Genomic DNA, 18,300 nt, shown 5'->3' on the forward strand with positions numbered 1-18,300 from the left:
CATTGCAGCGTGATGGATGGCTGTGTGTGCCTGACTAATTATTAGTACACATAAAAGGATGCTGTTATTTCCAACTCTGGCCCGGTGGGTCCCGCCAGAGGGTCAGCGGGTAAATACGGAGCGATCAGTCTGTGACTATATCACTCAATCTTGATGTATGAGCACAGAGGTACAAATTAAACCACGACGCGACCTTCTAGGGGGTACTGGGCTCAACAGGACGCCATTTGGGCTAATTCCTGCATGGGGTTCAGACAATAAGGCACTATACCACATGCTGTAATTACTTAGTGTACACACATCTGGATCTGGGTTCCCCAAGGAAGCTAATACACTTGAAAAAGAGGCCTGTCATTATAAAACGTGCAAAATTTAGTATGTGCGGGTAAAACAAGTGGAAGGGTGTGTGTGTGTGTGTGTGTGTGTGTGTGTGTGTGTGTGTGTGTGTGTGTGTGTGTGTGTGTGTGCGTGTGTGTGTGCGTGTGTGCGTGCGTGCGTGCGTGTGTGTGTGTGAGAGAGTGAGTGAGAGAGAGACTGGGGCAGGGGGAGGGCTAAGGAAGGAATCATTTCAGATGCAGATGTACACATATGGACATAACTATTGATCTTCTCTTGAGATCCGTTCAAAGTTAATCATTGCCATCGAAACAGGGAGGAAGATTGCTGTCTGGAAATAGTAGCGAGCTCAAAGAGAAGGATTACATGTCGCTAAGATATCCCTCCAATCTCTTGCTCCTTATTATTTTCCTACTCTCCTTCTGGAGCCCTCCTCTTCCCTCAATTACAGCCATCTTGCTTTTATTTGAGAAAGTTAAAGTTTCGCCTCTCCAACTCAATAGTATCTCTGCCTTTCTGACTAACCAAGGACCTTTCTAGATGCTGGGCTCCGGGTTGTGGGGTGGGTGCATCTGGATCTCATAGAGGCTCAATCTTCTCTGCTGGCGTGGGGCTCAGATTGGATGTGATGGTCTGGGATGGCTGACATGGAGACTGCGTGAATGTCAGGACCAGATTGATATTGATATTGATCCACAGGTTGACTGGCAGACAAGCGCCCGGCTCCTGCCTCAACCTGTCACAGCGCTCGTGCGGCGCGGCCCACGGGAGGCCAGGCGTGTTGTGATCAGGCCCACGGGACGCCAGGCGTGTACAGCGCGGCCCACAGGACGCCAGGCGTGTTGTGCTCAGGCCCACAGGACGCCACGCGTGTTGTGATCAGGCCTACAGGACGCCAGGCGTGTTGTGCTCAGGCCCAACGCTGAAGGTTCGGATCCCGCTCCGAATTGTCTTACAACACTGATAATGTTAAAGATGTTTATTATGTTTATGTTAGTTACGCCTCTGGATGAAAACCCAGCCTCCGGTTGTTTAACTCTTTCAACAGACCCAGAGGACATGATGATGGTCCTACAAGTCTCCTCACATGGTTAATGCTAGTTATTGTCTTAGCTCTAAACAATGGCTGTAATATGTTAATATGTGTTAAAGTATCTGAAAACCTCAGTACAAATATTTATAACTTTATTGATAGTTTACTTGTACAAGATGTACATTCATATTTTGTGAATCAAAAGAGAAACAAACACAACTGTATGGTGAACCATGTTTAGGCATGCTTGCATATGAAACGATAGTAATTGTGATGGGTACAACTAATTCCATGGAGCTTTGATAAATTCAACCATCCCTGAAATGTTTGTAAACTCGGACACGCTACATTTTAGGCAAACAATGCACTACAGCCACACCTCTCTTTTCAAATGTAACATTTAAAAAACATATAAAAATAAATGGAAAGCCATGTCAAATGTACACTATTTCATCTTTCATAAACTTTCAGACAAAATAATAAATAAAAGCACCCATGTTTAATTTAAAATGGAAACATCGCTAAACAAATGGAGATTTATGAACATAGGAAATCTCGGTATTACATTGTTAAAGGAAGACCTGACTAGGATCTGTGAATTCACACGGACTCTGATAGCAGTTTGATAAAGGGCATTTTTTACAGATAGTATATTTTAAATTTTCCAACACACCAAATATTTTCCTTGTTCTTAATCTGTCTGGTATAGTTCACAATGTATCATCTGAATACTTTGGAATATGAGTTCATAATTTTAAAATTCTAACAAAATGAAAAAGAAAACTGCTTTCTTGTTAAATTGTTGTTTAAACTTTTTTTTAAGTAACAACTGTTAGACATTTCTAAAGATCCTAGTTCATCGGTTGTTGATTTTTGCCACATAAATTATAATAATGTGTTTACCTCAACAAATAATTATTGTTTCCTGTTGTGTACAGAACTCTGTTTGGATACAAACTTTCTTAGGGTTATGGCACATGATTGTGGAGGAATTAACAACATAATATAATATACAATGCTTTAGAAAATCGGGTCTGTTTGGCAAAGGAAGTCATCACACCAACAATATCAGCGCCTGAAAAATGACTGAAATTTGTTGGGTTTCTTGATCATCAAAGATTAACTGCTATTTGTTTACTTTTTTCATATTTACAGTATTGCACTTAAACTGCACACATTTGAATTTCAGTTAAACTGATGCTTTCTCCATATTTTCAAAATTACAAAAAATGCAGTTATACCCTTTATCCACAAAACATCTCATGAACGTTTCCTCCTGATGACATGATATCAAATCCCCCCTCATTTAGTAAAGTAGTATCTGCTTGCAGTGGCGTTTCAAAACACTCACGTACAAGACCTGAAGTGCAAAGGCTCTTTTCACTTCTATTCCCAAGAAATAGCACAATAAACAGAAAGAAAGGAGAAAGAAAGAGAGTAAGAAAGAGAGAGCACAATGTGAGGAGAAAAGCAAAAAAAAAAAAGTATTTCTGACACATGCCCAGCGACAGACTGACACGTCCCCTCCTCCGAAAAAGAGGGTATTTTTGCTCCTTTCTTTCGGTCCACAGCATGAGGAAATCGAACCCTAATGGAGGGCAGTGACCTTTGACCCAGGAGATGAGGATATAGTAGGCGGGGTTGGATGGCAGTGATACAACAGTTGCGTCTGACAGAGCTGAGGCCGGCCCCTTACAGGTCTACTATCCTCCAATAGAACTCATGCACTGGCCAGCGGCAGGACACACAGTGTGGAGGCAAACAGTGTCTGTTTCTTTTTTCTTTTTCATTTATTTTTTATTTTTTGTGTGTGTAAATGTCTTAGCAGTTCCGATGCCATGGTGGTTGTCTGTGTCTTTTTCCACAGTCAAGTCTGCAATGTCAACAGGGCAGCATCTAGGTCTGGCCCTGCCGCCTGCTTAGCCAGTTAGCTTTGTTAAAGCCTCTTCCGGTCTCACTGGGCCTGGTCTGGCCTGGCCTGGCCGGGCCTGGCCTCGCCCTCAGACAGACATCCACATGTGTTTGTACGGTCCTGGGGCTGTGATCTGTGCCTGGAGTGGACTGAGCCACTGGCCCCGCAGAAGTCCTGCCTGTTGGGCGAAAAGTAAAAGGTGATTTCATTGGTATTTAATTACCGTTCTCTACAAGTGGCTTGTTTTGGCAGCTGGTTTTGTGACAATTTTCTCACTCTCTCTCCTTTTTTTTCATCCTCCTCCTGTTCCCCCCTTTCTCTCTCTCTCTCTCTCTCTCTCTCTCTCTGTTTCTCTCTTTCATTCCCTCAGTGTTTTTTTGTTTAGTTTAGTTTTATCTTTGAGTGTCATGGCCGTTTCACAGGCACAGTCTTGTGTGAGAAGCGATTATGGGCGTCGGGCGAGCGGAGGGGCGGCCCTGTGGGGTCAGAGTCCCAGAGCCTCGGCGTGTTTTCTTGCCTTGAGTCGCAGGTCGGCGATGCTCGAGTTCTTGCTGTTGCTCTTGGCAGCCGCCGCCACGGCCGCCGCCGCAGACGCCGAGTCCGCCAGCGACGCGATTGGTAGTCCGAAGGGAGGGGGCGGAAACATCAGGTAGGGGGCATGCGCCGCCAGGTGAGGGTGCAGGTGAGGGTGGGAGTGAGCGACACCCTCCAACTGGAGCTGGGCCTGGACCTGCCAACACAAACCACGGGTTAGTAGGTCCCAGCCCCTCGGGCTGTGTGCATGTGTGAGAGCAGAGCTCAGGATTTAGGTTTCACAGTCTGACACTATTAAATCCCCCCTCAAGTTTTACCCCCTCAAAGCTGTTGCTTACATTTTGTTTTCTAAGAAAATAGTTAAGAGCGGCCCTCCGAGCTCGAGCGCCTTTCTTCATGTCAGCTATTCTAAAAGTTAATGAATCATACATTGCAGTCAGACACCATGTCCAATTTAATAGTCCAGAATCAAAGTCTTTCTAGGACCCTGAACAGATTTGTGTAATTCACACTGAGACCTCCCTTTTACCCTTGGAAATATACACTGGCTTGTTCTTCTGCTTATGTATTCAATTGCATAAATAAACAATTTTGCAGAAAAAATATTCACATATTTAGTTATAAATATTTATCCTGACATATTCCTGAGCAAAGGGGGAAAAAAGCATTAAGGAGCATAGAATATCGGTTTGCACATTCTTGGCAATTATTTTATAAGAAGTAGGTGAAAATTAGGCATCTCTTTTCCTTAGACAGAGAGTCTTGCCATGTCTTGTGAGCTTCAAACACTACAGGAAGCAGAGAGGAGAAGTGGAGAGTTTCATGCTTTCTCATCCAACCCAAATAAGACTTCATCAAAACCAATGTATGGTCAGAGATTTAACTGAGAGCTAAATGTTTTAACCAATTTTTCACTTTGCCTTGTTTCGAAATAGCCTTACACATGCAAAATGATTCAAATGAAAGTTGTTTCACTGAAAGAGGGAATTAATATAAACCAAAGAAACATAATATATATATATATATATATTCTTGTTTTTTCTGAGGGCCTCACATACGGTACTGACCACTCTTTCCCGTCTCCTAGCATGCTAATAGCATGGCCTCCTCTTGGGCCACAGGCTCAGGCTTCTGCATAAACAGACAGTCAGCTTCTCGCTATATTTTCTCAGCCTGGGTCAGAACCTGTCACTGCTACTGAGACCTGCTCCCGGTGGAATCTGGTTCCAAATGTATGTATGAGCACAGATCCTTCAGCCCAGCACATATGAGCACAGATCCTTCAGCCCAGCACATATGAGATGCTTTCATCAGAGGGGTCTCAGTGCTGCTACGCTACAGGACACCTGAACTGTGAGATGGGGCCGATCATGAGCTGATCCATCTACCGCACAACAGGTGGTGGAGCTTTGAGTGTGTCTGTGTGTGTGTGTGAGTGTGTGTGTGTGTGTGTGTGTGTGTGTGTGTGTGTGTGTGTGTGTGTGTGTGTGTGTGTGTGTGTGTGGGTGTGTGTGTGTGTGTGTGTGTGTGTGTGTATGGGGTTGTGTTTCGTGTGGTTGCATTTATCTGCGTGTGTGGGTGTTGGGGTTTCCGTGTCATGTGTCTGAACATCTCACGTGTGTACCACGTGTGCGTGTCTGAGTACAGTCCCGCTTGCATGTTTGTGAATGCACACACACACACTCGTGTACTTCCACTCCCGGAGAAAGTGTCTGTGTGTGTGTGTAGCCGTCGCAGCTCCCATCTCAGCCCCGTATGGGGGAATTCTCTCACTATGCAGGCCTCACGCCCCCCAGCCCAGCCAATACGTGGAGCTCAACGCCAATATCCTCTGCCTCTCTGGTGCCCCTCTTTTCGTCGTCGTCTCTTTCATGTGCTCGCGCCCGCCACTCCGCCAGGACAGACAGGCCGAGCCGGACGACGCAGAAGTCCGGCCCCCCGGAAACACACCACCGGATCAGATGTCTGTCCAAAAGCCAACCCCGCACCCACACCCACTCCCCTGCCCTCCTCGCTCACCTCTCCTGCAACCGCCCCCCATCCTGCAACCCCCCCCCTCCTCCTCGCTCACCTCTACTGCAACACCCCCCCTACCCCCCTCCTCAAAGGTGAAACGTGTTCTGGGGGTGAGCCCAGTCAACCCTCTAAACCCACGACCAACCATGCATGAATACTGCTGCATGGACTCACTCTCCACTTCAGACAGACAGGGTGGAACACTAAGGGTTGATTGTACTGTCAGCTTTATGGACCTACAGGTATCACACACATTCTGATTTGATTAAAAGTGTGGAATTTTGTAGCCCAAAACTGTCTGGTAGTATTCTAAATAAAATTAATGTGTATGACTTTGTACATTAACAGAAGACCCCTGCATTAGGAACGGAATACAGGGTGGTTGAATTGTGTTTACAGTGTTTGTATTGTACATGTGGTAAAAAGTTAATAATCGTGCGTTTAAATTCTCACATTCCATAATAATTCACGAAGCTTCCCTAAAATAAAATGAAAGTAGAGAGATTGCCGCAGGCCTACCTGTTGGAAGGGCATTCTCAGTGCTCCCATGTTGACGTACGGAGCTACTCTGCACGCGTCCAGGTGGCTGGCGGTGCCCAGAATCACACCTGCGGAGAACGGAGAGATGTCTGTCAGACAGCGAGACAGTCGCGTGAGATAGGGTGTTGGAACAATTTATCAAAAGTTGAAAAATAAAGAAAGAAATACATAAATAAATAAAGGACGTTTACATTTTGTTAGGCTATTTTTTTATTCAAGAACATAAGTGGCAGGAAGTGTTGATGTGCGACCGCTGAACCAAAATGTATGCATGCCACGTCACTTAATCCCAAATACTAAATTATCACAATAAATCAATCAAATAGCCTATTCTTAATGCAAAATCAATCACGAGTATCATTTATCATGAAGATTATGTATTAATAAATATGGTAAAATATGTACCTTTGTGCATCTGGTTTTCTTGTTTTCGACATTTTGCTCTCCTGTTCTGAAACCAAACCTGCATAAAACAGTGAGAATACAATGATATTCGTGATGATGGCATTTTCCATTTCCACTTTAACGAAACATCCGAAAAAAATAAAAATAATTCCTTATTAGGATGCCACTGTGTTTAGCATAACATTCTATTAGCTAATGGTATAATCAGCAATCATTAGCCTACTTTTTTAAGTAGGCCTAAATTACAGTAGTCTATGTGAAAAGGTCACTTTCTAATGCATGCAGTCTTTTAGCGTGTAGTTCACAGAGGCAGTTCGGTCTAGTGTTAATCATCGTGTTAATGATCATAGGCTACCTAATTTCGCTTCTTGAATATCATTATCTCTCACCTCCGACCCTGCAATGATTATCATTTACAGTTGCGGAATAAGCGAGTGCGCAGACCACAAAGGACGCAGTCTAATGACTCAAGGTACCGCAGCCATTTTAAGTAACATGATCATCGTTTAACATGTGTCGATGGGACTGCAACAATAAGTTTGTCAATAAGGCATGCATTATTAACATAATATGCTTCTAGCAGATGATCAGTAGCCTACTGCTAGAAGAAGCTTTTCAAGATGTTTGGTTAAGAAGAAAAAAAAGAAAACGTAATGACGATAATAATAATAACAACAATAATAACAATAATAACAGTAACAATAACAATAACAGCTATAATGATACCAATAATACACATATATTGTTATTCTCATTACAATTATTATTATTGTTATTATTATTAACAACAATAATAATAATAATAATAATAATAATAATAATAATAATAATAATGATAATGATAATGATAATGATAATGATAATAACAGCATCGCGATTACTATTATTATTGTTGTTATTGTTATTATTATTATCATTAATAATAGTATTGTTGTTGTTGTTGTTGTTGTTTTGTATCATTGTTATTGTCATTAGGCTATTATTGTATTTGCTATACTTTTTATTGCTATTATCCTAGGCGATTATTATTAATATTATTATTATTATTATTATTATTATTATTATTACGCTATATTTGCACCTCTGCTTCATACCGAAATACTTGCAGTGAGAACCACTGTTCTTGTCTCAGAGGTCTGTATTGACACAAAAACTACAAATAAATCAAACGGTTTACAGCTCGGGATCAATTCCAATTACGCGGCAGTATGCTAAGCAAAGTGAACTACACTGGTTCAGACAGTTATTTCTTCATTAAGGACCACTCAATGATACGCTTCACAAATACCCTAATCTCATTTCCTTTTGATTTTTATTAGAGACAGTGAATAATGACATTTAATTTAGCTCTGCACCAGAAACCCAGAGATATTAGTCCTAATCGAGTTACTGCCTGCTCCTCACCAAGCTCTCATAACTTTCAATTAGATTCCTGACAGCTGTGCCGAGCGGGCCTTCTGTTCAGACGAGTAAGTGCAGGTTAATACCCCGCTATCTACCACATGTCTGACAATTTACTTACGATAGATTGGTGGTTGAGATCGAAATGTCTCTTGGCCAGTCTACAACAGTGTGCTCTTTGACAACACGGCACATTCCATCCCAGTGAAGATGCGTGGCCATAGCCTATATTGGCTAGCGTGAAAAGGCCTATTGACTGAATTATAGTTTCTGCCTGATGACCAAGCAGCATAGATTAAAAAGAACACCGCATAAATGTTAAAATGTGAGTAGCCTACAACCACCTTCAGATGGCGGCGTTTTCAGAAATGTCGCCTTTGTAAGCTGGTCGAGGCACGCTAGTCTAACACAGCTATCCTACTTGTTCTCTCGATTAGACTGCTGAACATGAGCAGTCCTACAGACCGAGTTGCGGCGGAATTGAATTATTTCTAATCCATTTTTATGGGAACAGTATATCACCCCAATGGCAGATATTACAGAGAAAACGCGGGGGGAAACGAGGTGACTGACATAAGAGACTGTCCCCTGTAGCAGCCGCTCCATCTCTTCATTAGTTTTAATGATGTGGTAAGATCGTTCACTGGCGCAAGCAACTTCTCTAAGGTGCACGAGAGAGAGAGAGAGAGAGAGAGAGAGAGAGAGAGAGGGAGAGAGAGAGGGAGAGGGAGAGAGAGAGAGAGAGAGAGAGAGAAAGTCAAATCCACTTTATTGCCATTTAAAATAAATATATTCTGGCAAACCTTTTCTGGGGGTTACATTCCATATTGTTTCTGTGCGCAGTTTTGGACACAATAAAATTATCAATTTGACTATTAAGGGCTGATTATAGTAGCCTAGTATTTTTTATAGGCTAATAATAGCTTAATGTTAATAACAGGCTAATTATTATCAGTAGCAGTAGATGTAGGGTAATAGTGTGGTAGTAATAATAGCAGTAGCCTAATTGTACAACCTATCATAGTAGTCTGTTGTCAGTATGAGTCTAATCATTTAACTATGAGCAGAATGCCATAATTATTTGATCCTTATAAATTATGATTGAATTTCACCGGGGTCTGTATCCAGTCTTCAAACACAGCGGTGTTGTCATTACTCCTATAATAGTTTATGTGTTGTACATATTGCATTATGTTTGTCCGATTGCATCACGAAAGACAACCCAACACGTCTGCAGACACATCAGAGCATAGCACAACTAGGCCACAAAAACGCGCATACTATCGGTAGGCCCACCATACACAGCCCATAAAACACCGGGGATAATTTAGCACCCTCAGTTCGTTACATAATGGCGTTTTGGAAACTATCGATGCCGAAGCTATGTATTACATTTAACCGATAATCAGGGATTTTGTCGACCTCTATCCTGATGTGTGGAAACCGGTGCTCACCTGCACTCGTGCCTCAGACAGGCCCAGCCGCTGGCTCAGCTCCTCGCGCATGAAGGCGTCGGGGTAGTGTGTCTCGTCGAAGAGCCGCTCGAGCTCGTTGAGCTGTTCCAGGGTGAAGTTGGTCCTGCTCCTCCTCTGCTTCAGCTTGCTCTGCGCGTCCTCGTCCTCCGACTTCACGTCCTCTTTCTTCTCCTTACACTCGTAGATTCCTGCGTTATACAAACCATGTTTACTTCTAGACAAATTCACACTTGGAGCCTACTTTTATTATGCATTAACACCCATCATAATACACACACACGCACGCACGCACACACACACACACACACAGGCAATCCCGCACAAATACAAATACAGAGAGAGAGAGAGACACACACACACACACACACACATACACACACACACACACACACACACACACACACACACACACACACACACACACACACAGAGTCTACAAACTTACTACCATATGCACAAACACATACACATGTGCCCAGTCTATGTTTCTGTAGATGTGGGTCTGATACATATGAATATGAATTAAACATATAGACTTATAGTTGTTTAAATTGACACGTGATTTCCGCAAAATAGAAAAGTGAGATTGTCTGCAATCCACATGTTTGGTTGTAATAAAGGCCTGTTGGTCGAAACACGTGACGGGCCTGTTGACTGAAGATCAATAGCCAAAATATTACAAATAACAATATAACGACAAGCAATCACATTGTCATGAAAATGAGCACGGAACCTCACTTTTTTGCATGATAAATGCATCCAGCTCAGACGATCAGAAAGAGTATAATGACAGAAAAAATATGCTAGTTATAAATACACACCAAGTTTCAACGTGTAATGTTATTATTGTAGGCTAATCATTTTAGTTGAGAAATTCAGAAACCAGACATAGCCTACCAAAGTTGTGATTATCCGCCATTGTGGTTTAAAAACAGAATTTACAGAGCCTGCTTCTCAAAAACACTTGAAAAAAAATTAAAATGTTCCATGTGCTAAAAACACTCAGAAAGCTGAGAGACATTAGACTAATCTAAGACTAGTAACCCATGTTTAGGGATAACCATTTTACCACTGATAAAGAATAAAGGTCACTGTTATTCAATCAATCAACTTTATTGAAAAGACTCATGGTCCATTAACAGACACACAAATGTTGGCTACACATAGCCTACAAACACATACAAACAACACAATGTTAAATATTAGCCTATTACACTATTAGCCTTTTTTGTCTTAACATAACTATGCACAGCAGGCCTAGCCTATATGGTGTCTTTATAAATAATAACATTCCATCTGATATAGCCTATGGATAGCCTAAGCTACACGTATAGGCCTATGCGCACAGTGGACGGAACGATATAGGCTATAGGCTATAGTCTATAGGCTGCTACCATTATTTGTATATTCCATAACATTTCTGTAGCCTATAGGCTATAGGGCCGCCTATTTCTGTCAGAAGATTTAATGAAAATTATGGGCATGCAGATGTGGTTTAAAGCAAATGTATTCGGTGTCGAAATTGAATGTTAGCAACTAAAATAGATGGAAAATGTCTGTTATCTGGGTTGCCCATGTCTGTCTGGGAGAAGGTGGTGGATAAGCTACTGTATTAAAGTATCACAATATATCCTATTAATTAGGCTTGTAAGTTATTGATTGAATGAGGCCATTGCCATTTTGAATCTCAGACTGCAAGTTTATTCATCGATATTGTTATGAAATGGCCAACTGTGATCAACAGCTGCTAAGCAATGTCTTATTGGCGTCATGACAATAGAATGCGTTTGTCCCAAACACGCGTATGATATATTTTGTATGACCAACACTGAAACATCCCAATAACAACGATATAATAAAATCAGTGCAAATATTTTGGTTTTTGTTTAAGGTCTTTTTTTGCTAAACATTTTGGAAATGACAAAATCTTTGTCGACTAGCAAAAAAAAATAATCATGGCTTAGTTAGGCTCTGTATGGAATCCCGGACATGCACGTCGACACCACGCGAGAGGCATGAATTAAAACCTACCTTCTGAAGCCCTTGAAACGTTAAAGTCCTTCAGTTTTTCCTTTTCTAGTTCTACGTGTTCCTTGAATAGATGTACAGGACAGTGGTTGCTGCTTTCCGTTATGTCCTGTAGGTTGGTCTCCGAGCTCCCGAGCTCCCTTGCCCGCGCCAAGCCACTCTCCAAAACTTCCCTGTACGTGATACTCTCCTTACTGCTCTCCTTGGTTTTCTGGTCGAACGATTTCGAAACGAACGCCGTAAGTTCTTCCATGGCGGTTAGTGGTCCTGATAACGGAAATCCACTATAAATGCTATACAGTTCTATATGCTGTAGCCTACTGCTCTTCGCGTTCGGTCGTGATTGCAGCGATAGAAGGGGTGGAGAGGAGGTGAGATCACTCTAGCTGTTATGAGTAAGTATTTGAGAGCACACTATTTATACACGGCCACCTCAGCCCAGCCCCCATCTCCGTGTCTTGAGCAATTACGGGCAGCTCGACTTTTCTGAATTCAACTTTCAGCAGCTTTTACAGAAATCAATGTTGCAATGGAAGTGGTTAATTGAATTACGGGTCATTAAAGTGCCTACGGTGCCTTACGCTGAAATGTGTGCGAGATGTTTAATTAATTCTGAGATAATTTCATTAACGTTATTATGAGATATGAACACGCCTGTATTTGCCCCTGTTGTTTCGATTTGTTTAAGTTGACAAGTGGAAATTAAAAGCATTTATCAGGTGAACCATAGGCTATAAAACAAGTGGATCGCATGGAGCCAGACATCGCATGAGTCATTCAGTGATATTAGGCTACACTGTTAAGAGTCTAAAATTCAGGGGGGAATTGTTATCATAAAGGATAGGCCTGACAGTTTATTATTTTTGTAAGTGTTGCCAATGCTCAGTCTAGACTAGCCTACATAACAAACCAATGATCACAACACGATTTTAATTGGAAGGGGTCTTTATTGGAGATTTTGACTCACACTCCAATTTTCCAATTAAGACATGCATAGGCTATATAGATTTAAAAAAATATTTTGCATTACCTATGCTATTTGTAAATAATGTTGATTATAACAAGTATAGACCCATATTTTGTCAATCACTGTATATAAATATTGTGCACATATTGTGTAACCAATGAATATCTTGAACAGCAGGGGAATAGCCTACGCTTCTGTTTGCTATATCTTTCATGTTACATTATTTGATTCCATCGGGCAAATATTGTCACCTCCCATGCGTTTATTTAGCTATACGTCATTTGTGTAAATAGCCCTAAACACAGAATAATTGCTGATAGTAGAATAATGTTATACTGTTGTGTTATGGGCTATTATTGCTTAAATATTAAATCAACCATTAAAGACTGATTCAACAAGGCGCAGTCGATCTACAATATTATGTTATAGGATAATCTGTTGTAATCTGACAATAATATTTCAGATATCTCATATAATTCAGAGCCCTTTGGGGGTGCTAAATGTTAAACTATAGCCTATCTGATTTCAGATCAAAATGGATTCAAAATCAATACAATCATCCCTGGAAAATGCTTCCCTGGTTTATAGGGGCTTTTCATGGAAATGTAAGCAGAGTATAGCCTAATGGTTTAACATTATCTAACGCGTGGATCGGTCCGGCAGAGCAACACAAAGGGCCAAGAGAAGCTGTCCCCTGGGCATGCTACCCTGAGCGCCCCGGCAGTGTGACAGCGCTCAGTAAAGCCTTGCTCTTTCTAATGACGTGTTTTGATATCTCCCCATTTATCACAAACTCGCTTCAGATCACTTCAACCGATGCGCGGGCTGAGGTCTCCCTCGTGCCACAAGCTGCGCCTTTTGTTGTTAATGGACGCAAATCCTATTTGTCCTATTCGTCCCCAATCTGTGTTCCAAATCGCGCGCCTCGATAATAAGTATCCTTGTAAATGTGTCTTTCAAAGAGAGACACGTGTGTGGTCAATAACGAAACATATCCATCTCGGTTTAACGCCAACTTTTACGCACAGCGAATTCTGAACCCCGCACGAAGCCCTCCCTCCTATAGCCTATTGTAGGCTACTGTATCCTTTTATGTTTGGTTGCCTTTGCCACATTTATTCTGCAACAATACCGACTAATTGTTGAACATATTATTTAATAATACGTATCTGCAACAGTCTGTATCTAGAGTTTAAGAGAAAATAAATGAGAGCCTACTATGGCACGATTTAGGCCTGCATATCCAATCACATTGCTTTACATGTTAAGATGAACTATTCAAGATTAATTAAAAGTTATAGTAGACGTAATGACCTAAAAGGCCTATTTTTTGATAGATGGATAGTAGTCTATGCCTTAATGGAATTGAAAGTGTCTAATAAGCTAGAGTCTATTTCAGGATCAGCAATGTTACAGAGCCTACTATAAAATATTTGTGGACCTTTCTATCTGACTTGCATTCGAAATCAGGGGTTTTCTCCATCGGCTTGATCTTAATTGTGCAAATTCAAAGTGTTGCTTTTTTTCTAAACGTCTGACAATTAGTCTACTGAGCGTTATCCCATTGACGTAGAGTAAAATGCGGTGCCCAATCAACAATAGCCTCGAGGGTATCGAGGTACACAAGCAAGCGTCGAAGAGCGATGTTCTTGACGCAGAAGCGCTGGTGTCGCTATAGTTTAGTGGCGAAACATCCTTAAAGGGCCACGAATCATATTTCGCACTCTCTGTATATTGCCAACTATTCCGGTGCCCCTCCTTTCCACACGCCGCTTCGCAGTTCTTCCCTGAGGGAGAGGGTAGGCTATTTCATTCGAGCAGGGTGGCAGCGTGAAAGGGGCAGTCGCGCGCCAGTATTCTGTTACCCACCACTGGAGTTCTGCTCGTTTGATGGTTAAATTCTTATTCTTTTTATTTTACTTTTTAATGACCTTCTTTTATTTGGACGCATATTGTATGATTTGTATTTACTTATTGATAGCATACGACTAGGAACATTTACTAGGCTACTACTACTACTACTACTACTACTACTACTACTACTACTACTACTACTACTAGGCTATTACTATTACTACTACTACTACTACTACTACTAATAATAATAATAATAATAATAATAACAACAACAGCAATGATAATTATAATAAGAATAATAACAACAACAACAATATCAAGAACCATAATAATTATAATAGGCCTAATAATAATATAACTTTTACTAGCCTACTACTACTACTACTACTACTACTGCTACTACTACTACTACTAGGCCTACTACTACTTATAATAATAATAATAATAATAATAATAATAATAATAATAATAATAATATGGTAGCCCAGTATTAATAGTAACCTAGTAGTAGTAGCAGGAGACCTAATAGTAGTAGTAATAGTAGTAGTAGTAGTAGTAGTAGTAGTAGTACTAGTAGTAGTAGTAGTAGTAGTAGTAGTAGTAGTAGTAGTAGTAGGCTAATAGTAGGCCTAGTATGGTATCTGCTTTGAGACCTATTGCCCTATAATAAACCAATAACGTATTCATAAAAATCTGCGTTAGAGAGGAGCATTACATATTTAAATGAATGTTTATATTATTCAACAACGTGCAGCCTTTTTGATGATTACTGAAACCGAATTTTCTTGCAAGGTTCGACACGCTCTCCCTGACGTGGAGGGATTTCATTACAACATTAATATACAATTGGTCTACGTGCTCTTAGCAATAATTGCATTAACTATTAAGCTAATTGTCATGTTGGCCGTTGCCTCCATATGATAGCCTACACTGTGGACACATTTCAGCGACACCAGGCATACTTTGCACTTGGTTTGTATTTCCCACCAGCACATCTCCGGTATAAATTCTCAAGGGTGCAGACACAGAGATATAATAAAATAAAATAAAAACGATTTATTGCGCCTCACGTAAACACATAGGCATAGTTGTTTTATGTCTCATCCAGAATTAACCCTTGCTATGGACCAAAAAATCAAAACGGACATTTATGGTTGTTCGTCTATAGGCCTCAATTGTAAATAATCACTTGAGCGCCTCAAAAAAAGATAGTAACAAAGCTAAGTTTCGGTCATTTCCACCAGAGGATGGCCAGCAGCAAGGCATGATAATAGTTGACATCACACTCTCCTTCTGATAATTCCCCTGTCAACCATTCATGTTAATTCCCCTGTCAACCATTCATGTTTTACATTTTCGAAATACAGAAAGTATGTTTTCTCTAGTTTATATCAATATAATAATTATGAGTAAAGTATTTTGAAAAGTACTTGGTGAGATTTGGGGTTGATTTTATGAAATGTGTACTTAAGAATATGTTCACATTATGATCATCTTAAATAGCAGCAGGTGCTATTAGAGATAATTTGGGAGCTTTGGAAATAGTTGCTCCAGACTGTAAAACATCTGGGTAATAGACTGGTGAAGATGTTGCACTCAATCCTGAATGTTGACGTCAATGTCTGAGCATTCATGTAGGCTAGTGCTAATGTACAGTAGTGCTGATAAAACTTCTCGCTGTATCATAAAGGGCTCTGGTTCTAGCCAATCAGCAGGTTCTGCTGAGGTTGTGCTTCCTGGTCCAGAGAGTATGAGAGCTGGGATGTGTGGATTACAGAGTACGATGACGTTGGCTGATCTCCTATCAGATTGTAGCTTTCCCACAGGGCGGTTTCCTGGAGTTGGGTTATCCTTGTGGGGTTTAGGAAGTGCAAACCAATCTTGTGTGTCTACAGTCCGCCCAACATGAACCTAGGTTAAGGGGTTATATCACAGTAACGATGGTATGTGTCTCAGTGAATGTAAGCATGGGGCTTAATCTGTTCTGTCTGTCTGTGAATGTTTAGTCCTCTGCTTGGGAGCCTTTCCTACGAGTGTGGGAGGCTGGGAAGTTTGGAGGGGGGTACAGTAGTACCCCCTGGCTCTAGCAGGACCCGGAGAAGCTAGGGGTGAAGTGGAAGGGAGTCCGGAGCTGGGGAAAGCCGATACCGGGCTGGAGGTCTGCGCCTGGGGCTGGGGCTGGGGAGAGGGCAGGTTTAGAGTTAGGGAGGGCAGGGGAGGGAGTGTCCAGGCCTGGTTGTGGGGGCCAGAGGTCCAGCTCTGACCAACACACTTGCTGTGCCTGACTAACCCTGCTCTGGTGGAGGGATAACAGCTTCTAATAACCAATCTAAGATGTCGACTGGATCTGTTATACTGAGATGTAGTGAAGTTTACATGTAAGAAATTTATCTTTAACATGATCGTTTTGGAGGAAACGATCCAAGCTTTAGTGAAAACACTTGGCGATTGCTTTTTCAGCACATCAAGCAGAGAGAATGCAGCGTATATGTATGCTTCTCTTCACACATAGGTGTGTAAGTTTGCATCTTTTGTTCTCGTGCCCCATAATTTAGTCAAATGGTGATATATGGCAGATCAGATTTCCTAGATATTAGATTTGGCCCAGAGGGGTCAGTTAGCCTCCTATTTACCATTTCTACTTCAAACACTCTGACTGCGCTCTTCTATAACGTCGCCGCCCGACTCTGCTCTGCTCCTGACATCATCTCCATAACCATGAAGCTGCCTCCGGAGCCATCGCTCCTCATTCATCCTCACATGACATCATGCAGGGGGAGGGAAACGACTCTGACCTGCAATAAAACCAGCCCTCTCTCTCCCAGATAGATGGGTCAATCAAGTCCAAGGTTTTATTCTTGTTTTTATTTTATGGAGCTTTGAAGGAATGTCCACTCTTGTACAGCATCTGTTGCTTGACACCGCTTGCTTGACAGCGTTTCACTGAATAGACCCAAAAGTTCAGTTCTTCTGCTCATTCTAGGAATCTTTGACCTTAACCTCCATTCATGTTAATGGTAGAACCTGTTTGTTTTTAGAAAATATCTGCAGCCAGTCCAGGGTTTGGAGATTCCACTCCACGTGTGTGTGTGTGTGTGTGTATGTGTGTGTGTGTGTGTGTATGTGTGTGTGTGTGTGTGTGTGTGTGTGTGTGCGCGCGTGTGTCTTCTGTGTTTGGGGCCTTCGTCTCATCCAGGCCTTCTGCCAGCGCTATAGCAGTGCCCTTACTGGTCTAATGAGACCCAGAATGCTCTGTGTTCAAAGTAGCCTATTGTTTGCCATCTAAATCATGGTTTTAGGGCAAACAAGAATCCAACGTGGCAAAATACCAGATTTGGATGAACATTAGTACACAAAGCTCTGGGATCCGTTCAGGGAATATGATGGTCTCCTTTTTGGCTTGTTATTTTTCCCCTTGTCTTCTCCTACCCACAGGGCACGCGGGTCTCCGGCTGAAATTGACATTATACCCTTAAATACAGATCATATTTACAGGGAAAACACTTTAATCCACTGACAATACTTAACATACCAAACAGCACTCTCTATCTGTACTGTCTGGGCTCTGTCTGTGGTCTCTCTCTCTCTCTCTCTCTCTCTCTCTCTCTCTCTCTCTCTCTCTCCCTCTCTCTCTCTCTCTCTCTCTTTCTCTCTCTATCTCTCTCTCTCTATCTCTCTCTCTCTCCCTCTCCCTCTCTCTCTCTCTCTCTCTCTCTCTCTCTCTCTCTCTCTCTCTCTCTCTCTCTCTCTCTCTCTGTTGATGACCAGTTACAGGAGCAGGTTGATGGGATCTCTC

The 18,300-nt window shown here is 41.7% G+C and overlaps 2 protein-coding genes across 2 annotated transcripts in view; one reads left to right on the top strand and one right to left on the bottom strand.

Annotated features, from left to right (window-relative positions):
- Positions 1-18,300, top strand: part of LOC311320209 (histone H3.2) — a gene marked incomplete at its 3' end in the record, with an annotated part of 298,720 nt that overhangs the window by 63,574 nt on the left and 216,846 nt on the right. The gene's annotated exons all lie outside the window — the stretch shown is intronic.
- On the bottom strand, positions 3,370-11,933 carry shox (shox homeobox; the record flags this gene model as incomplete). Its single annotated transcript, XM_084451782.1, has 6 exons — positions 3,370-3,459; positions 3,799-4,011; positions 6,351-6,439; positions 6,777-6,834; positions 9,632-9,840; positions 11,684-11,933. The coding sequence occupies 6 exons, from the start codon at positions 11,931-11,933 to the stop codon at positions 3,370-3,372; spliced, it is 909 nt and encodes a 302-aa protein (XP_084307908.1).

This window comes from Borostomias antarcticus (assembly GCF_949987555.1).
Source record: "Borostomias antarcticus genome assembly, chromosome: 17".
NCBI classification, from domain to species: Eukaryota; Metazoa; Chordata; class Actinopteri; order Stomiiformes; family Stomiidae; genus Borostomias; species Borostomias antarcticus.